The 22,484-nt window shown below is 40.8% G+C and overlaps 1 protein-coding gene across 1 annotated transcript in view; it reads right to left on the reverse strand.

Annotated features, from left to right (window-relative positions):
- Positions 1-22,484, reverse strand: part of cdh2 (cadherin 2, type 1, N-cadherin (neuronal)) — a 61,402-nt gene that overhangs the window by 23,606 nt on the left and 15,312 nt on the right. The window contains exon 3 of the mRNA XM_005476357.4: positions 2,064-2,272. Within this exon, the coding sequence (XP_005476414.1) occupies positions 2,064-2,272 (209 nt within the window). The remainder of the gene's footprint in view (positions 1-2,063; positions 2,273-22,484) is intronic.

Here is a 22,484-nt window from a genome sequence, read left to right on the forward strand (position 1 = left end):
TAAAAGCTCATTTTTAACCTTATAGTAAGGGCTAAACTGGACAGTAGCAGATGAAAATAGTATCTATGTACAGTAGTTTGTCTTGAGCCACCACTCATTTCTTTAGAAATATCTGCATTTATTGAAACACGCAAACATAATTAAAAATGCAGTATATAAGATTAAAAAAAGCAAAGTTTTATTCTTTAACACAGCCTGAACGTTCTTTGGCAAGCTTTCTAGTAATTTCTTTAAGACGTCTTCAGGAATCGTTTTCCAGACTTCTTGAAGGACATTCAAAGCTCTTCTTTGAACATTGGCTGCCTTTTGTTCTGTTCTCTGTCAAGGTGATTCCACTAATGTTGAGGTCCAGGCTCTGGGGAGGTCAATCTATGACTGATAGTGTTCCATTGTGTATGTTTTCTATCCAGGTATGCCTTTTCTGCACTGACAGTGTGTTTGGGGTCATTGTCATGCTGCAAAATGAAGCCAATGCCAATCAGATGCTTTCCAGATGGTACTTAAGGGTGTGTGTTTGCAATTCAGTCAATTCTGAAAAGATCCTCAACACCACTGGCTGAAATACAACCCCAAACCATGACAGAAGCTCCACCAGGCTTCACGGATTCCTTTAGATACTCACCTTCCTCTGTATATAACTTAAATTCCTTTCTCTATACGACCTGTTACCATTGATTTTCAGTCTGGTTCTTGTGTAATTTTGCATAGCTCAGCCTTTTCTCCCAGTTTCCATTCCTTAAGAGTCTATTCTTGATAGGCACCAATAGACAGGTAGCTAGATAACCCGAAGGACCAGATGTGTCTCTCAGATACTGTCAGATGGATTTTTTTCCATCCTTAAGGGCATGACTTACAGATGCTGTTCATCTGCTGTAGATAGTGTTTAGGCCTACTACAGTTACGTTTGTCCTCCACTTGTCCAGTTTCCTCAGATTTTTTTAAGGACACACTAAACTCCATGCTGAGATAACGTTTCAGCCGACCATCTCGTTGGTGCAAAAACCTTTTTTGTATCTGTCACACTGTGTTATTTTTGGCATTTTCATAGATTCAACAAGCATGAAAAAGAGGGACATATTATGTGTTTTTGTGACAGGTTTCCAGTAACGAAGTGCCTAAAGATACAATTGTCTCTTTGCTAATATGTCTGCTACATTTAGACACAACACAGGTCCATCTCTTGGGTTAGGTGCCATGTTTGAATTATTCATAGGTCAGTTTCAAGTGGTTTAACAAACAAAATCACATTCCTCTGAAAATGGTCAGATAGAAGGACTGAAAAACACTTTAAAAAATCTTCAGAGAAAATGAGAACTATTGCTTAATATTACTTTAAAAAAATGAAGGAAAACATCTGGCTGTTTGGGAAAAAAATATGAGGAGTGGCTCAAGTCTTTTATATATTATTGTATCTGTCTGCACTGTAAGCAGATATTTTTTAATTGAGTAGATTACACAATCTACTGTCTTTTAGTTAAGACTTCTACAACAACATTTTTCTAAATCTGACAGACAGGACATGTGGAGCACTTTTTTGGTAAAATTCCTTTGATCTCCTCCCAACCACAATGTTGACGTAAGAGCACATGGTCATTCAGACTAATTGCAGATGACTGCACAGCACATCCAGAGGAACAGTTAGAGCGGTACTCTACAGCTCAGACAGATGCTCCCCATCTTCCAAAGCACTGAAAGAGGTGTGGCCCCTTTTGCATGATAAGGCAATAACCTCCCAATCACAAGGCACGCTCAGTGAAATCAACTTTATGGGGAGCTATTCGGCATCTGCTCTTGCTACCCACTGACCGTGTTGAGTGTATGTTTGTGCTCCTAGTAAATTGACACATTAACTTTTAATTAGCAAGCATCCATCCAGTCTTTCGGAACACCTGCTACAATTTAGGGAAGTAGTCAACTGTGAATGTGAAGTGCACCTAATAAGTGTAAGTTATTTGATGCAAGGGGAGAATTGACCATTCAACCTTTCTTTATGGCACTAAACATCAATCAGACACTCAACAAACAAGTTAGAAATGTTATAAAAAGGGATGAGGTGTATTCACCTGCTGCCTGGGCACCAGTCTGACTTGGGCCACCCATTGCTGCTGAGTGGCGGTGTCACTCGCCGTGATCAGCAAAGGTGACACAGGGAGTGTGGAGCGCTGAAGAGTCCTGGCAGCATAAAGGACTCCGTCGGCCTCTATCCGAAAGTCAGATGGGTTGCTGCATTCAAACCGCATCAGACCACCACGGCCACAGCTGACAAACCTCACTGCAAGAGACAGAGACAAATAGATTTGAGTTCAAAATTAGTTTAACTGTAAAACCCCAGAAAATAAAGAAGAAAGAGCTAGGGATATAGACAAAGGAGAAGGAAGACAGGCAGCCAGACAGAAGGTCCACAAAGGTTTTCTGATTCTCCTTCTCATGCTCATACATTATTCACTTCAAGCTGTGCCCCAAAGGTATTGCTCAAAACAGGTGCAGCGGAGGAGAAAGATGGAAGGAGGAAAAAAAAAATAACTAAAGAAAAAGAGAGGAAGAGTGCCCCTCAAGGGCTATTAATGAAAAGCCCCAAAACCCACAACAATACATTAACAGGGAGATGTATAAATTAGACTAGTCTGCATGCTTCCCTGTGTTTAAGAAACTACGAGGCAAGTGCATAAACATGGTTTATCCTGCTAGTTAAATACTATTTTCTTTCCAGCTAAAGCCATTCCATGCAGCGTTGTCCCCGATGACACACAGGGAAGCCTTCTGTGGAGGACTGCGATCCTCAGATCCTCGAAAGACAGGTGCGTGTGTTTGTGTGGGTGTGGGCATGTGTGGGAATGTGCATGAGTATTTATTTTAAAGGCAAGTTCACAAAAAACACACCGAGGCATCAGACAGGTGGAGTTTCGAGTCCCACAGGTGCCTCAGTGGCAGTGGTACAACATCAGTTCATGTTACAAGTGAGTGACAGTCCAGCACAACCTATGTAGCTCTTGCAGGTGCGTGCACAAGCCCATACACACAAACATACACACATATTTGGACACTTAAGAACATCTTTGTGTAATTTCTTTGTGTATGGGTATGTTTCCCCGTTAACCCACCCCACACCCCAAACATCCCACCCCATACTTGAAAAACAGATATATCATTTCTATGGCCGCTCTGGTGATGCTGCTTTGAATTATTAAAGCAGATGTGGAATAACTTAACAAAACCCTTGCAGGTGGGTGCCTAATCTTCCTTTGTGCTGCTTCCCTGGGGACTTGCTCATGTCTTCAGAGCATCATCTGCTCTTGGAGAGCATTGAGTTCCTCTGGGTTTTGAGGATGCAGCAGACTTGCTTAAGGTCTACTGGAAATCCCCACAAGCACACCGCATCTTGCAACTATTAAATCTCTTGGTGATGACAGAAGCGAGAAGAAAAGAGAAAGAGAGAGAATTAATCAATGAGGTTGCCCGAGGAAAGTTTGAAAATTGGCATGCAGTGGGATCACATATTCATTCTTCAAAATGGGAAGAGAACATCTTTTGCAAGGACCATGCTCTGCATTCCATTACAAACTGTTCATATCCAACAGTTCAAATAATAAAGATAAAAATGACACCATCTTTCTTCCATACTGGAATATACTCTCTATTGACCTTCCCCCTTCTGGTTCAATTACCCTTGACCATTTGTTTTCTTCTTGCTGACATCAGATAAATGACCTTCTCCCTCTGAAGGTTCTACCTTAAAGACAGGTACACGTAAACTCAGAGCCTTCAGGCTATCATGATCCAGCCCAAGTCAGCAGATACTCAGAGGCAGAATACAGAGTAAGAGGCTGTCAAAAAAACGTACAAAACTGAAGGCAGTCAAAAGATTCAAAACGCTTCACACTGCGTAAGGTAGGTAGTCTCACACTGCTCTGACTGAAGTGGATTAAGAAATATATAATCCTTTTCAGCAAATGTTCGTAGATTTGATCAAATTAGCTGGTTATTTTGTTAATTAGTTAATGACCTGCGATTGCAGGAACAGAGAGCCTTGTGCTTGGTTGATTATTGACACAAACCCTCCAACATTTTTATCCACCTCTGCATTCTTTCAGCTGTACTAACTAACCATTTGCTCCCCTCCTCATTGTACTGAGTGACACTTCATTCAGGTTTTTGTCAATAAATAGGAATGCCATACAAGCATTGGTATGTCTAGCCTTAAAAAGGCAATTAATAGACAACATATGTCTATCTAGCCCAACTGGCTTCTCTCCCCAAAAAAATTACCTGACATTCATGGCCCCACTTACATATAAATACATCTAGGTGTTGCTCGCTCTCTCAGTTTGGAGGTTCATACCATATATTGCCTCCTATTTTCCATGTTCTGTCCTACTGCCGCTTTTAACAATGAGTCTTTTGTGAATGTGTGCAGACATGCACTTGACAGCAGCATTTCCCCCGTGAGTTTTTTTTAAGCCCAGGCCTCTTCTTGAGCTGAGCTGCAGCTCCTTAACATTGCCTGAAATTTGGCCATCAGGACACCTCTGAGAGGCCCTTCAACAGTCAGGCCCCACAGCAATTGCTACAAAAACTCCCAGCAGGCACAACCATTTCCAATGATAATGAATGTGAATGTCCTGCATGTGTCTATTCATTTATCAGGCTTGCTCTGGTGGCTTATAAAACCAGAGAAATGTGTAGTGTGGCACTGCTGCTTATCTATAGCTAGGAGTGTTGGCTCCCTAAGGTACAGGGTGAAAAGAGGTCTTGGTTGCCACGCCCTAACACACATGTCATCGTGGGCACAACGATGAAGGCTGGAATTGGACAGAAATGCCGATGCAGCATAGGTGGAGGGGGGTGACTGTGGATTGGGGTTAAAAAAGATGGGGGGGAGCGCGGGAGAGAGAGAGCTGGGGAAACAGGCATGTCAGCAGAAAGGCCTCTCTGACTAATGCCCTTCACCGGGGCCCAAAATTACCTCCAACTCAATGATCCCATTCACAGCTTAGATGCCATCCCCCCTCTTGCCTGACAACACAAAAACCCCGACTAACCTCTCCATAGTGCAAGAGTGCCTCTCTATTGTCTGATGAGTCACGTGACAACTCCAACTCAGACAGACACAAATAGTTGGAGAGAGAAGGGGTGGGGGTGCGGGGGGTGCACCGAGAGATGCATTTAATTTCAAACATAGAATGTGAAGGCTGGGATTTCACGGAAGCAAAGAATATGTTCCACAATCTCATCTTTTATGCCTGCCTGCCAAATGCATCGGCTGCAAGCGAGCAGGCTGAAAGTCCCTCCTAATGCGCTATAAATGTGACACGACTGAAACTTCTCGTGTGAGATCATATCAATATGCCATCATTCATTTTATGGGAAGTGAGGTCACTGACAGTTGAGAAATACTCAGCGTAGGTGTTGCATACTGAGGTAAATGCCTCTCTGACCCAGCACTGGTAAATCTGTACCTCTGACAAAATGCATTCCTCACTAATGAATGCGACCACGTTTAGTACAGTGGCCCGCACTGGCAAGGAGACAATGCGATATGAAGCAGAGGCTTCCACTGAATGTGCTGTGAGAGACATCCATGCCAGCACCACTGTTTATAAGATCCCGTTAAGCCCCCACTGAAGCTCGCACTCTTGTACTTCAGTTCAAACTGCTGTGATATGAAATTCTAAATTGTTGCAAGATTAGTTTTTTTTTTCTAATGCTATTACTCTGAAGGTGTAAACTACACCTTCAAGGCTGGTAAGTAAACAAACACCACTGTGCAACTTAATACAGCTGTTTTCATATACTGAGTCCATTTATTATTTTTCAAGCCCTCCTGTCGATATCTATATCTCTAGCAACATATGTGTTTTATAAATTATGCCAAATGATGGATATTTTGGATATTTATAATGTACTCAAATGTACAGAAATGGTTGCATCATGCATTATTAAATTCTCATAAAACAACAACTCACTCATTATATTAAAAGCTAAATATTGATTTATTTAAAAGGCACATAGAGGCCCATGGTACATTTGTGTTTTTTTCCCCCTTTCTTTCAAAAATAGGATATTCTTCAGAGAAACCAACATGTAGCTCAAGCTTGGATCTGGGAATGATGATACTGCCTTTTGCCAGACTAAGCCCTTGAAGGCGTTTTACTAATGCATTGCACTTCAAACGCTCAAAAGCATTCCATGCATTTATAGCTAGGCCTAAAATATGTAAGGGATTTGCATGAAAAATATTGCAGTGTTTATTCTCTGTTCAGTGTCTCCAGCAATTAGGAAAACTAAAGAGGAATTGCATCAGAGCATAAACACATTTAACAAGCATCTGGCTCATTTTCCGAGCTTGATTGCAGTGACCATTCCCCCAGTATTTGGTTTGTGAGGTTTATGCATATGGTTGGAGATCATTTTTTTTCTCCCTAAAATTGCCACTTCAATTAGGGAATTATGAAGAGGCTCTCAAAAAACACACTGATACTACCTTTCCTTATCACATACACATACATATTAGTGTACACACTGACTGGGGATGACAATATACAGCGCAAGCATGCCTAATCTTTCACACTGGGGTTTTTAAGCTCTCTTGATCTAGCAATCTGGCCCTTAGGAGATGGAAACAAATTTAATTTGTTTTGATGTTCTTTCCTTCTTCTTCTTCTTCTTCTTCTTGCTTTTTTTTTTTTTAACTTGCATTAATATCACATTTGTACATTTGGTCATTTTTTCTCTAGGGTACAGCAATCCCATTTATAAACTATTGTACTCAAAGACAATTACAATGCAAGCAAAATACCCACCAGGACAAGAATCATCTCCCTTTTCTCCAGGAGTCTCAACACTTCTCCCTAGTCCTGTAGGATACAGTGGTTATATTCCAGCAATGAGCCACAGGGAAACATTACCCCTCTCCACTGGCTGCCCAATGCGAACATATCAACTGCATGCTTGGTACATACCCGCTGGGCTCTGACTAGGCTAAAATGCTAATCAAATGCAACCAACCACTTTCTAAAATGATCTTATTCCAGAAGCAAAAAAAAAAAGGTGGTTATTTGAAAAGAAAAATTTATGATAGTAGGTTTCTTTTGAATAAGTAATAATTAGCCTTTGAAAATGAGTAATCTCACTGGGTTAGTAGTGAAGGAAGCAAAGGAACATCACAATTATGTCCAGGCCTTTGTTGGTAAATGAAACGATCCTGTGTTTTCCAGTACAATGACAGCCGAGCATTGTGTGGATTACCGTGTCAGTGAAACGAAGAACTGATAAGGCTAAGCTGCATCTTTCTGCAGTTATCAGTGCATAGCTACTGGGGTTTTGTTCTGTGAGTTATTGAGACAAGCAGCTTGATACTCAGGCTTTAGTATGCCATCACGCTGACCACATTACTAACGTGTCAATTACGCTTACTCATCACGATCCTTCTGAGGAAAGCTCTGTGACCCCAATGTAAATGCCCGGAGGTAAAGCTGATTGCATTGTTGTTGCATTAATAAGTCGAAAAATAAAACAACTAAAATTAGAATGGTTCTATAATAAAACCTAAAAAACAAAAACATAGTTCATAGTTTCCTTCATCTTCAGCATCAAAGAACTATAATTGACACTGAAAAAGTAAACCTAGAATTACTGCACACTATGATAAGGCTAAATGTTAGATGCATGACCATATATTAAGAACACAGACTCCTATCTCTTATACAAACATCTACAATGCGGAACCTCTCATTTAAACCAAAGTTCAGCGAAATGGGTTAAGTTTTCAATTCATGTCTGTAATAGCTAACCATTGACCTTATTGTCATTCTTGAGTCATCACCACAACTTACTTCTCCTTATAGGTACTAACAATAGTCATTTTTTTCAATCAACAAAGGCTTTGATGACGAAGAACAGAGGATAGAAAAAGGAAGAGGGGTTAAAAATTTTTTTATAAAAAGATAAACAATTTGGTTGAGGTGGACTGAGACACTGAGAAACGTTTTTGGAAATCAGATTGTGAGTAATAAGCCTAATACACCATTTTAGGTGTTCACATGCATTAGCTTTTATTGTTTCTCTATTACAGAGGTCATTCTATTGTGACCATACACTGCAGTAATACACAATCTAGGAAATGCTCCACTGCACTCTGCATCTATCACTACTACGCCAATGTGTTGCTACAGCGCTGCTGCGTCGCAGGCTTTTTCAGCTGAACAGAAAGTTAATGCATCCCCGAGGCTCTGGTTGGGTGAGATATAACCATAAATATTAAACATCAGATATTGATTGCTTTCATTTATGTATCTGCTGCTATGAACTATGCAAGAACTTCAAATAAATCTTTAGGTGAGATAACCTTATCCGTTGTATTACTTTCACTAATTTTTAGATTTTGACAGACACAATTAAGATACAGTACTATTAAACCTATTAGTGAATAAGCTAAAAGAGCCAGTGGTATCCAGGTTTAATTTGGTGGTTAATATTCAAAAGAGAAAAGTACAAAAGTAAAGCAGTCTATTACTGTATCAGCTTATCACTATGAGCCCCGTGTCTCGGGTTTCAAGCTGAGCTGTTATTTTCTGAAGAGGCTGATCACGAGGGCCAGGCACTAAAACTGCCTTAGTGCAGCCTGTAATGTGACATTATTAGGGTCTTTTGATCTCAAAGGCACAGACTCAAAGCTATTTAATTCTTCCCCTTGATCATTCATGTCAAAACACCATCGTAAAAATCAAAGAGACAAAAAAAGGTAGCAGTGGCCAGTGATGAGATAACCTCTGCTGGCATGTTCAGGCTTCAGGTCTTTGAAAGATTTTTTTAATCATACCAACAAATTGGTTCCTGTCTCCGTTTGTTTCTGAGAGACGAAACAAAGAAATTAGCCGCAATGTTAAAACCACTGACGGGAGACAACGGCGGCCATCGTCTCGTCACAATGCGGTTTGTTCTGCGTTGAAATAAGAAAAAAGAATCTGATAAGTAAGACGTCTTCACATACACACTTGTTAAATATCACACCAAATATAATGCGAGGGAGTTAAAAAGCTAGACAGGACTTTTACTCGGAGACAACAAACCACACTGTTAATTAAAACTTTGATTTGGACTGGACCGAGGTTGTGCAAATGAATGTTCAAGACAAGGCTATTTCCCAGCAGATTGACCACAATTTTGATAATATTACCAGTTATTTATTAGAATGTGATTAACTTCTGACAAATTGGCTACCCTCTCTATGTCAAGTAATGACATGGAGTTCATTTAATATAGAAAGTCAGTGGACCTCGATGCTGAGACGCCTGCTTTTCAGACACTGCATGCATACCTATAGATTAATAATACTGTGTTTTAATATAGTTTTATAGGTGGCGGTGAACAGCCAACATGAATGACTACCCTTTTAGATGTGCACTCCATCCAGTTATTCTCAACAGAATATGTGACCTTTGACTTCTGAACGAGCTAGATCCCACCTGGCATTGTTGCCATGTTGATAATATTGACCAATATTAACTATTTTGCCATTGATGATAACTGAAAAGTTTAAAAACTAAAGACAAGATGAAAGAAACACCCTTCATGTTATGAGTGTTAATGTTGCACCAGAACCAAGAAAGGCACTCTGGAACTTCTCTGATAGCAATGCACATTCGGAAAGCTGCAAATAATCCGAGTCTGAATCGAAGGTAACTACAAATAACGAATATAACAGAAAGTGAAATGCTTGTGTTTTGTGTGTCTGACAGAAAAAAAGAAAGATATATCAGAATATTGGCTTTTTTTAAACACCAAACATTAGTATCGGCCTTAAAAATCTTACACTGGCAAAGCCAATGCTGGTCATTTTTCTGTGAAAGCTCCAATGCAAGTCTTTCTAGATTGAAGCATCAATTCTATGGTAAGAAAATTTGATATTGCACATATGTCACATACCTGTGACAGTTCTCTCTGTCACAGGTATGTCTAAGTGCATATTAACATGAAAATGACCAATGCCTGTGTGATGACAGGAGCGTGGTGAAGCAATCTTACTTTTCCCGTGTCTGCAAAGAGCCTAACAAAATGGTATGAATAATACTACGATTCAGAAGCACTACTTCCCATCTGTTTGTTGAGTCATAATTGCACATTTACAAGTGAGTGGAAGTCAAGCAGACTTTTAAAGTGGGTGGAATAAAAAAAACAACATCCTGTATACTGGAAAACAACAGTAGAAAAATGTACAAGGCATAATAGGGAAGCCAGGTTTATTTCTGTGTGCACCATACATAGAAAGGAATTTTATTTCTTCCACCTTCTTTCAGCTTTTTTTTCCTGGATGTGTTTTCGTGCTTGACTAATCTCAAGCACAAATGCCATCCTAAAGTCGACCCGATGTTTCTTTTTTTAGCTTTGCTGCTTGTGTAAGGACAGAATAGGACATTTAGGGGTTTTTTTGGAGTGCAGGAAGATCAAATGTCTCCTAAACATTTGCAGAAATGCCCATTATAGCTTCAACCTATGCTGAGAGCTAATCCACCACGATCAACTCCAGTTCAAGGACTGCATCTGAATATAAAGTACATGTCTTTATTTTAACAATTTTCTCAGCAATGATGACTCAATATTAATCAACAAAAAAGTGATAGCTAATAAAAAAAAGGATGCTTTTTTTTTTTACAACGTCTCTGCCTTCACAGGGAATAAAGCCTGTGCCTACTTTGCATAGCTCTGTTGTCAATCAAACCAATGCAAATGACTAGTTCAGGTAAAGACTGTTACAGTCCACTGCATCCAATTACAAACCTAACCACACACACAAACATGCCATTTTTGTTCACTTTTTTGATTTTTCTTCTTAAGTTTCACACCAAAAAAAATGTATGCTCGCACATTCTCACATATACTGTTTCCCTTTATCCATGTGCATGCTCACAACAGTCCAGCCCAGCAAGCTGGGGGATTTTATAGAACAGAGAGTGCCTGTAAATGGAGGGATGTGATTCACTTACCTGCAGAATATCATGTAAAATAAAAGCTATCGGGAAAAAAAATGCGTGGGGATATGGGACCAGTTCCGGGGCCATTATGTCACGTATAGCACAGTCACAAGTTCATGCTGAGCTTTCGAGAACAAAGCTAATGGAATTCCTGCTTCTCTGCCTTTTGCTGTGTAGAAGTCAGGGCACAGGGAGAAACAAGGAGAATGCATGTGAATCTGCTTTGGCTGGGAAACAAAGCAGCAGACAAAGGAAGATGAGGCTGACAGCCTCTGGAGTAGACTATTGTATTGTAAGATCGAGGCTGCTTCTGCATCTCTCTCGAAGAAAGAAAGATGAATTACTGAGTCATCCACACAGGAAAAAAAATACGTATGCATCAATATAAACTGTAAAAAAATTATGCATTAATCAGCTGAAATGTTGCTATAGGGATGGAATGTGGATTTTTACATTTCAAAGCAAAAATATTAGAGTAGAAGAAAAGGAGCTGAGAGAAAAAAATCACTCTTTTGCCAAAAAGGCCACAAGGACATTTAAATGCTTCCCTTTCAACCTAAACAAAGCAAATGAGTCATCGTGGTAGGCAGACCATTACAGTCACAGCTACCAACCATTAGCCTCATTTTACTCACTTGCCCTATGCCACACACCATGAGACACTTGGAAATCTCTCTCTCTCCCTCGCTCTCCGAAACCCTTTCACGTGAACTAAAACAAACCAACGTGATTTTGAAAATCTCGGCACTGTGGAGTTAGCGTGCATCTTCTGAAACGCTGGGTAGAAGAGACAACGTAAAAACAATAATTAACCGTCAAAACAATGACAGGAAGGGGAAAAAAAACCCTGTAAGGACTGAAATTCTTCAAAGACAGGGATTACTGCCGCTGCCAATATACAGAGTATGCGCGTTTGCCATTGGTACATTTGAATCAATACGTGTCAAATTCTGCTTGAAACACAATTAGCCCATGTTTAAAGAAAAAGACAGAAAATACACAGAAGGAAGATTAAAGGTAAGTCCGATGTTCCCCTCAAAAGCTTGCACGTCAACACATGACAGCTTGTTATTTGCTGCACCAAGTCGAAGAAAGCAAACAGCGAGGAAACCATGCATTTGTATGAATTTACAAACAGCGTCTTAGTGTGTCAACTGAGCTTATCCTTTTGCACTGTTTTTTTGGTTCCTGGGGATATCAAACCACAACTGAGATGGTGAATGCATGCAACTTCTTTTGACCCGACTGAACCTTGGCACCCCCACACTCAGTTCGAGCTCAAAGAGATCAGCTAAGTGGAATAATAGGAGTGTGGGGGTGGTTGGGTGCTGTTATTCTACGGCTGTATCAGCCACAAGCCTTAACTGCGAGGCAATTAACATCCATCTCAAATCTTTATCTCACAGCTGAATTTAAGTTTATTTGAGAATATAAAGGATAAAAATAAAAAAAACTTGGATCAAACGCACACTTAGATCAAAGCGGATAAAAAAAGGTGCAGGAAGAGGAAAATCTTAGAAACCTGCCCTTTGTGCGAACAAGGAGTTTAAAATAAGGCAATTTACAAGAGCAAAATGACTGTATGGATGCAAATATACATATGTGCATTAACAAACATGCACAAAAACAAGCAGGTGACAGCATAATTCATACACTGACAAGATCAAAAACAGAAGAGAAGCAAAATAAGCACGACAACTTTAAAATGAGCTGCCGAACTGGCCATTTTCTACAAATTCCGAAAGACACAGATCATCTGACTCATACTGTACAACAAGCTTTTTATTGGCGATTCCACGGTTTCATTACATCAGTGGAAATACACCCCTGTTTTAAAGTAGTCTGCCAAAAGTTTACTTTAAAATGAACTTCTCTTCTGTGGAGAAACAGTTTCTTGGCGTGATCTCTTGAACCGATTTTGTGTAATGGTCTAAGTGTCGTTTTCTGTAATGCTGTTTTAAATGGATATTAACAAGATATGTGGCAATCATGCAGATATTTAACTTTTTCTAATATAGCAATTTTTAAAAAATAAATTGTTGATTTTTAAAATATGATTTGCAAGCAAACTGCACAAGCAATGCTGCCACCAGTTGTTTATCTCATTTAAGTAGAAAGTTGGTATGTTGCGCGTGACAAGCGGTTTGGGTAGAATTCAGAATTTTTTATTGATTTTTGTTACTTTTTTTTTCGGTCTTTATTGCAGAAGTTTAGCCTCTGTCGCTCAATGTGGCACCAATTTGTAAAAGAGACACATCTTTCTATTGGAGCTGCTCACTTTCATATGCATGACTTTTTTTTTTTTTTTTTTCTGAGCAGAAGCAATTTAACACAATCCAGTCTAGAAAATTGACATGCTGCATTGGAGTCTTCACATTATTCAGCAAGAGCAAGATTAAAACTACCCCCCCCAAAAAAGTCTAATTCAAAAAAAGTTTTCCATTCCAAAAAGCCTGTTGATCAGACAACATGTGCCCATTTTAACAACGTGTAGACATGAAGATGTGTACGCTTGCACAGTTTCCTCCCCCCACTGTGCGCAAAAAATCTGTTTTGCAAATCACAGATAGAAATTCATATTCGAAGTCCCTCCGTGGTAACAGTTGCTCGGTGCAAATGCAACATCAGGTGTGAACAATTAGTCCTGGCATCGGTCCAGCACAAGGAAGTGTCTCCTCTCACAAGCGTTATCCGTGTTAGGGGAACAGTTGAACATTACCATGTGGGGAGCATGTCTGTGAACTGGACTCTGTGAGACGAGAGCCCTCTTTTTTTTTTACTCCCATGTAATCAGCTGAACTAAGTGGGTTAAAAAAAAAGAATCTGTGCAGCTGTGCTTTATTATACACACAATGACTCCCAGATTAGGGAAGCTGGAAGTAGCGAGGAAGGGAATAGATGATCAAGGGAGAGGAGGAAAGGGAGCTACAAACACATCTGTCCTCAGTTTGTCTGCAGCTAAAACACCACACCGCAAGCACGGCCGTGTACAAATCTGTCTTCGCTTGGAAAGGCCGCCTGCGGAAATGTTTCCAGACCTCGGGTTTTTAATGCGAGGACTCGTGGGAATACTCTGTTGCCTCATGGTGATAGCGATGTTCGTCAGGGTCACACTAACATCGAGAGCGGTGGCACAAACAAGCAGGTGGCACAAACATGTGAATCACTGCAGACAGCTCCTCACACCGCCGGCCAGTCTCTGCATGTGTATCACATATCATTGCCCAGAGTTTTACAGCGAATGACGAGCGCTGTTTCCCTGCTTTTTCTTCATGTGCCCATTATTTAAAAGTAAGGGAAAAAGCAGCCTGATTTGGTAGCACAATTCTTTTGTTTGGGCTTTTTCTTTCTTATTTCTGTGCGTTGCAAATGTGAAATATGGTTTTCAAACTTTAAGCGTGCAAGCGATCATGCTGCCTCCACGTGAGTCACGCTAACAGACCCGGAGACATAGAGAGCGAGATACATAGAGGAGAGGGAGAGAAGTGAGGTGCTATGTTTGGTTGGTGCTGTCCGATCATTCTGCTTCAGTGGAACCTCTCGGGCAGGAAAAAATAAAAAAATTAATTTTAAAAATGCCGGTTTACAGAGTGTTATGCCAGCCGAGGCAAGATTCACCAAGAAAACATCCCGCTGTCATTAGAGCTTACTGAAAAGCCTTTCTATCTCCCTTAGAAGAGCTTACGCATAGAAAGTGATTAAACATCAAACCACACTGTTGCACCCTAATCCAACGCCAAATTCCTGATGTGTTCCGCTGTTTGTCTTGCTTTCTTCTTTTATGTATTCATTTGAAAAGACAAACTAATTCACATTGAGTCCTGTGCTTGAGAAGTTCTTGTAAGACTGTTTTAAAGGAGAATTACAACTTACTTAACAAAAAAGGTATTCTTTTGCGGGTGTTTTTTGGTTTTGTTTTTTAAGGACACTGGTCCACTTTTTCATTACTTGGAAAAGGCCAAAGTCGGATCACGTTGGCAGGAACTGGCCAGCAGGCACATGACGCGGGTGCGATACAGCACTGCTTCTTTGTTGGAAATATGTGTTGGAATTAAATTGTTCCAGGTGGGGTCCTGTTTTCTTTAAAACTCCTCCGATAGGCCTGCAGGTACAAGAATAGCAGTTCTCAAGACTGAAAATTGATCCTATTTTTTAAAGCACATGAACAGACCAAGAGGAGTGATGGGGGTTGCATCTCTTGGTGTGTGGCTGATTTTATTGCTCGCACTGTTTCTCATCTAGGGCTGTTCTCCTCACTTATCCACATGCCTCTGATTCACTGGGGTGGGCACAGGAATTAAGTTTTTTTCTTTTTTTTTTACGAGTTTAATCTCATTACTTTCATTGGCTGATAAAACCCTGTGGTAGAAGTAAGCTTATTATTTATTGTTTTGAACAAAGTGTATCTGCGCCAAATGTGTGACCACCCTCGGATGAATACAGGGATTCGGACAAGCAGTCCAGGGGTGATAACAATAAACTTTTATTTATTTATTTTTTTCATATCTTATGTGGTCGGGGTATGGCACAGCTGCTTATGAACTAATATGATCTCCTGTGCTACTCAATTTTCTCTAGGACCACACAGGACAGATGTGGCAATATACATGGACACTCAAGATGTACAGCCTAATAACTCATATTATATGAATTCAATAGCACATGTCTATAGCTCTGCATGGTTGTTGATAGGAGCAGTAAAACAAACTTTAATAGCCCAGTTTGTTAGGCCCGCTAATGATCAGCAGTGATGACAGTTGAGCTGTAACTCACTGTCCATCTCCACCTCAGTGCCAGAGCAGACTGTAATTCTCATTCTAACACTATACATGGGTGTCGAAGAGATGCTCCACCAAAGCCGAGCGCGCATAAATAACTTTCAGCTGACATTTTTACAGTCTCAACAGCTCTGTGACGTCACCACAGTCTTTGTGGAGCCCTGAAGCTCACCGCAGTATCTGATTCACCAGCTCTTGTTTTTGAACGAAAGCATAACACTGGATACTTTGGAAGGTTATTCATCAGCATGCGATTTGGCATCTGAGGGCAAAAAAAATTTGTTAGCAGAGGTAGGGCTTTGGCAATGCAGCAAAATACAGCAAACATGTCATGCTATGAGATCACAGACTGCTGGCCAGCTGTGTCTGTTGATGCACTGGAAACCTTTTAAGCTCCTGCAGCATATGGTTCGAATCATGCACATCAGAGTCAGACTGAGTTTTTAAAAACAAGCAAAAGGTCCCGCATATTTGCAAATGCTGAATTAATTAAAAAACTGAAGAACACATTTCAAATGGATCTTGATGTGCAGAAATGCTGACAGCGTACTTGTGTTACCAAAAGAAAAACACTTAGCCGGCTGTTTCATGGGCGTCCAGCAAATGTTTTAAATTAAAATCTAGATAGCTTTTGACAGTGAGCATCCCTCGGTTTGACCCTTTAAGCAGCAACATGCATTTTCCACCTATAAAAATACTTTTAAGCTGAAACAGCTCAGGTGAAATCAGCCTGGTTGAAATTAAATACTGTAAACCACAAACTCTGTCTATCAGCACAGGAAAGCGTTGTGTGTGTAGTGTTAACATGCTAGACTACAGGCTACAACGCCCGCCATGGCCTGCACATTTTCAGTAGTAGACACACATTAACAACAACTGCCAATCACGCAGATGCAAAACTTTAGTTTATTCAGTGCGAAGGCCGTCCTTCCTTTGAAAGGCATTACGCCGTTTTTCAAGCGCATTACTGAACTGAGAGAAAAGAAAATCAACATAAAAGCAGAGAAAGTGTATAAAAAGACAACACTGAGAACCATTAAGTCCAGCTGTGTAACTTTACTAAAGTGTCAACTAGGGGGCTGTTAAAATCATTAACACTGCACACAAAAGGCAGGAGGGGAAGGGCAACAGGATTTTTTAATGACTGATTAAAACAAACACAGCAAAATGATAACTGATGAGTCGCTTATTGAAGACATTCAAAAGTACTTTGGACTATAACATCGGCCTACTGGGTCAGCTCCTTTTTCATATTATATCCATATACTAAATACATCAGTCTGTATTATACCCCTTTTTTTCTCATACTATTCAGCTTTATAAATATACAGATATCAATTAAAATGCTTGAACAGTGGAGACAATCAGTTGTTATTATGTTTATTTCCCTTGTAGCTGACAAGATGGTCTCCTCGGTGTGAAATCTAAAACCTCTAAGGCCAGAAATGGTTAGCTGATATACTCGGATACAGTCTGGGAAAGGGCGTTGTCCATGAACCTCAGCGTGTTGCTCCATCTTACATTACACATCCCCCCCACCATCCTTTGTGCACAGGGACAATAACAGCATTTGAGCGGAGGGCATCTGAGGGATGTCGAGGGGGGATCCAGTTACCTTCCCAACCACTACCTTAGCAACATACGGAAGAAGTTTAGTTGCATGACAACAGGTACAGCTTACTTTAGGGGTATCTGTGCTACTTCACAGCTTGAGGGGCTTTTTGTCCAGTGATTTTCACCAAAAAAACAAACAAAACCCCTACAGAAATCCAGTGACAAATGTATAATAACTACTTTAACATGCAAGCAAGTATCTGGCTTGTCAGCAAACTCACAAAAATCAAAGCACTAACGCACTAACGCTCCTTGTGTTTGTAGAAAAATAATAGTATCACCTCTCTCTTTTGTGCGCTCATTTACATAATGTGGGTGTAGAGAGGTCAAAGATCATCCCCATAACAAATCCCTTTCAGGAAGAGCACACAATGGGCAGGAGCTGAATGCTTTGAGCCTAGCCGCAAAGGGGAAAGTAGCTCCTCCCTCGGTGCTGCGTTCCTTCAGCTCTCTACTATAACCCCTTATATTAACCATTTGAAAAGTATCTTACATGCTGCATTGTAACCTGAAGCAGTCCGTTGCATATTACTTTTTGGCCAAACAAGAAGAGCAGAGGGAACAAGACAGCAATACGTGCTACAAAGGCATTGTGAAGCAAAGAGAAAGAGGAGGGGGTAAAAGTAGTCCTCTGCTTGTAGATGTTTTATTGTATCCTGGCCCATGGCAGAAACTGCAGGGCTTCTTTCAGCTGTCACATTAAAAGACCCATCCATCAGAAAAAGAGCAGACACTTTCCACTGTGCTGGCCAACACTTTTTAAACCAGCTAGTGTAAATAAGATTTCCATCGGCACTCATTATAGCCAGCATACAGGCAAGGCTAACATTCCACTGAAAGAAAACAATTAAATTACAGACGTAGTGGGCGGGGGGTTGTTGCACACTAAACAAGCATAGCGGAGAATTGACTTTCTCCAGAACACAACCCACATAAAAATGTATGTTCATTCAGCAGTGTCATTAGCGCACGGCGTTGTAAGAGCTCGAAATACGATTTCATCCTCAACAGCTACAGCTGAGTTTCCTGGTTAGTCTGAGGGCGGCTGCGTCGGAAACCTAACAATTAAATAGGGTGACTTCAGTCAAAATAACAGCAGACGCATTAAAGTGTCAGCAGCTGCGATGTTTGAAGATAATATGTTGTGTTTCGAGCTGGTGTTTTATGCGAAAGGAGGTTAACATGACAGCTGTAGCAACCCGGGATACCGGGAAGACCTGTAAGCACAAACATTTGCCTTTTGACCTCACTGGAATCCACATTAGGAGGTCATCGGCATCACAGATCCCCTCACCCCCACCCCTCACAGATCAATGGCAGCTGTGCAGTGCGTTTTATAAGCCAAACAAAAACCAGAGTTAGGATTTTATTAGCACTTACAACAAATCACATTTTTATTCTCATCGCAATATGAACAAAAGTAGAAATGTAACTTTATTTACGTGCGGCATGTAACTTTCAAAAACTACATAATGTTCAATAAAAGTTTGAATATAATTACTCCATTAATTATTTAGTGAGCATAGGCTAATCCTTCTTTGAGATCCTTGTTAGCAGTACTGCATATTGAACCAGATATACACAGATATACATACTTCAGTATTTACTTTGAGCCATATTGTCATTGCTAAAAATATACAATGCTAACTAACGCTTGGGAGTCGCCTCAAATCGTGCCAGTTTATTGTCTAAAGCGGGGGTTTGATGTTGTCGTGCATGAACAATATGACAGTAACACTATGCCTGACTGTGCGCCTGGAGTAAATTAAATTACCATCCATCTCATGACAACCGGTTTCACAGAACCAAGTACGCATTTGCATATATTTACTAAGAAAGAGAATAATGGACAAATGATGTGAGTGGCAATATGAGAAGCCTCGTTTTTGTACCACAAATCCATCAGGTTATCATCACCGGGATCGTTTGTTTTCTTCCATGAAATACTAAAATGTCTGATGTTGTCCTTGCAAATGTCTCTTTCAATCCAGTCAGAGTCTTCTGCTCAAATAGACCAGTGGGAGCTGAGCTTTTAAGATCCATGTAGCATATGGAACACACTAAACTGAGAGGGAGTGGCGCCCATGGGTTAGATTTAAACATGGACAGACAGCTGGTGCTGTGAGCTAAGACAGCAGAGAATTTGTATGGAATTCAATTCCTCCTCTTTTACGGCTGTGGAATTGTGGGCAAATTGTGAAGCTCCTCTGTTAAGAACATTAAAGGGTTTTTTATGAGCCTGCTTGCAGAGAATGGGTCATTTTAATGAGGGGGTAATGTCCAGTCCATGCTCCTCGTCGCTTTAACTGCACGCTGCCTCAAAGCACACGTTGGACCTTCAGCCACATCAGGGACATCTGGCCCCTCCATCTACAAACATGGCCCTTAATGGGCAATTACAAAGTCCAGAGTCTGGGAATATGCTTCGATTTATAGTTCCAATGCATCCAAACCCAGAATCCTCTGTCTATCATGACCACATTAGGTTACATGAGACAGGAGGCCCATCAGACCTAATAAGCCTTATCCTTTCCAGAAGATGGCCATTAAACTCCCTCCTACTATGCCAGCACAGCCATCAGCACCCAGTCTAGTAAATTAAACAAATGAATGGCGTCCCCAGTATTACAATTAAAGCATTGAATAACATCAAACAATGAAGCTCATTGACGATCTACACTCCATGAAGAGAATTAGATAAGTCAGTTATAAATCACTTATAGGGAAGACGTTCAGTGTGTACATTTTCTTTCAGTCTTTTAATGTCAGGCTCATATTCAGTCCTGATGAATGCCTGAATGTTAGCTTTCAGGAAGGGAGGGGGTGAGAGAGGCAGCTTGCACAGCACCATTTCAGTTGCCCCAAACAACCTGTGGCTTTTGCCAAGTTGAGCCCTCTTAATTTAAGTTCCTCTCTTCTTATTTCACTCTGCCTACGTCCTTTTTTCAGTTGGGGGTCTCCTGTTTTTATTAAATCCCCTCCCCTCCCTTTCGTTACAAACACAACCATGTTATCCATGTCAAATCCATTGGAGTCAGCCTGGGGAAGTCAATATGGAGCCAATAGATTATGCGCTTTTTATTAAACGCTGAGGCAGACTTTGCCGAGAGTATGACAGAAAGCTTTAAACAACTAACTTTTTAAAGGCAAGAGTTTTTAGTAAAAGGAAAAAAGATTTTTTGATATAAAAAAGTGCAGTGTATACGATACACAGTGAGCCAAGAGCTTAATGAAAAGTTGAGGGGGAAAGGAGTTGTAGTAAACTCTGAAACAATGAGGGATTTTTGTACAGACCTGAGAAAATTAATGAAATGCGAGCAAATACAGAAAAAAAAAATGTTGGTGAAATTCTTTACTCCTCCAGAGTAGATGCAAAAACAGAAATGATACATGTATGAAATATCAGCTCAGTGAAAAAACAAAATTATGGCAAAAACACAAACAGCATCAAGCCTCGTTTTCCACTGTCTTATTTCTTTTAGCAATTAACACCTGCCAACAGCCTTTCACCCTCCTGTCCTGAGCCGCAGGTGTGAGGAGACCAATGTGTGACCTGATGAAAGGCACACTGCCAGTCTAGTGGCAAACAGTCATTTCCCCTCACTGATAGGCCACTCTTAATTTAGAGCAGCCTAAGGAGGTGTTCTTAGTCACCACACACACACACCAACACTCACCGGCACCGACACTAAAAATAAACCATTACCACCAGCACGGCCCACAAGTCGCACATCAACCACGGCAAACCAGCTATTCCCTGCCTGATAAGATAGCGCGTCCTGAAATTAAACACGGGCAGAAAAAGGACAGACAAAGGGGTGAACATGGGTGTCACAGGTGAAAGTATAAATCACCACCTGTACAGGACTATTGCTCCTACTCTTCTCCCTGCTCACCCAATGGCCGGAACCCTAGAAGTGACAGTGAATACTAACAATGCGAGCTTGTGTCTCATGGGCCTCCGTACAGCAGGCGCAGAGTAGAATCATAAATGAGCGACTTTGACAGAAAACAGCATAGGCTTATAGAAAAAAAAAAAGGGGGTGAAGGATGAGCAGCAGAGGACGCAATGAATTTAGAGGTTGGGGGATTTTTTGATATGACAGGGGGTAGTTATTTGCTGGCAGCAGCAAGCCCTTTACCAACAAAGGGCCTTTCATATTTCCTGTGAACAGAGACAGAGACTCCCATTAATCCCAAAGGGAGGGCTCATCGCATGCTTCTAGTCCACACATAAATTACTTTTCTTATACCCTTCCTTCCATTACTTCTCACTGTTTAGAGCATCACGACAAACGAAAGAAAACAGAAGTTGGCGCCGCATCTTTTATGTTTGAGGCCACTCTTAAAAAAACTGTTATGTTAGCGATAACTCATACCACATGTGCCAATGTTTGCCACGTTTCAAGCCGCAGCCAGGAAAATGTGGCTACCCCACTCTCTGCGTGACTCTCCTCATTCCTGTCTCTCTTTCTGATACGGGAAGAGTGAAAGAATTCTGCCCAGCTGTCACGTTTTCCAGCAGATGAAACCCCCCTCTGACGGGCAGAGAAAAATGCCAATCCCCACTTATCCAGCACAGAATGGAATTTAATGGTGGTGCACTGGCGCCTGTATACACATGCTTAGACCCCTTGTTGGTCTGGTAGAGGGCACGATAAGGAACTAAGGAACCACCGTTTTCACCTGTGGGGCATGCTACCAATGGATCTGCTAGAAGTGGATAGCAGTGAAATGGACATTGATATGAAATGGAGAAAAAAAACCTAACATCAATGCATGCCACCTGTGTTTCAACTGCCTTGTTTCAAACAGACACAAATCAAGGGTTGTGCAATTGCATTTTCCAAGCACGCTGCAGCGGGATGTATAAATGAAACCCAGGGTTTGGGCGACGCAAAGGCTAGACGCTTTCTGTGACCGCGATTCATAGAATGCTGCTCAGATGTTTTTAAATACCTACAAAGATGCTCTGGTTGTTAGTCTCACTGTCTGTAAAAAAGCAACACCAGCCACACTGTTGACATTTGTACCAATCTTCTTTATAACACAGTGATTATCTGACATCGTCAGGAAATTCATTTATGCAGCTCTGCTTTAGAAATGACATCACTCTAAATAA

This window comes from Oreochromis niloticus, linkage group LG18 (genome assembly GCF_001858045.2).
Source record: "Oreochromis niloticus isolate F11D_XX linkage group LG18, O_niloticus_UMD_NMBU, whole genome shotgun sequence".
Lineage (NCBI taxonomy): Eukaryota > Metazoa > Chordata > Actinopteri > Cichliformes > Cichlidae > Oreochromis > Oreochromis niloticus.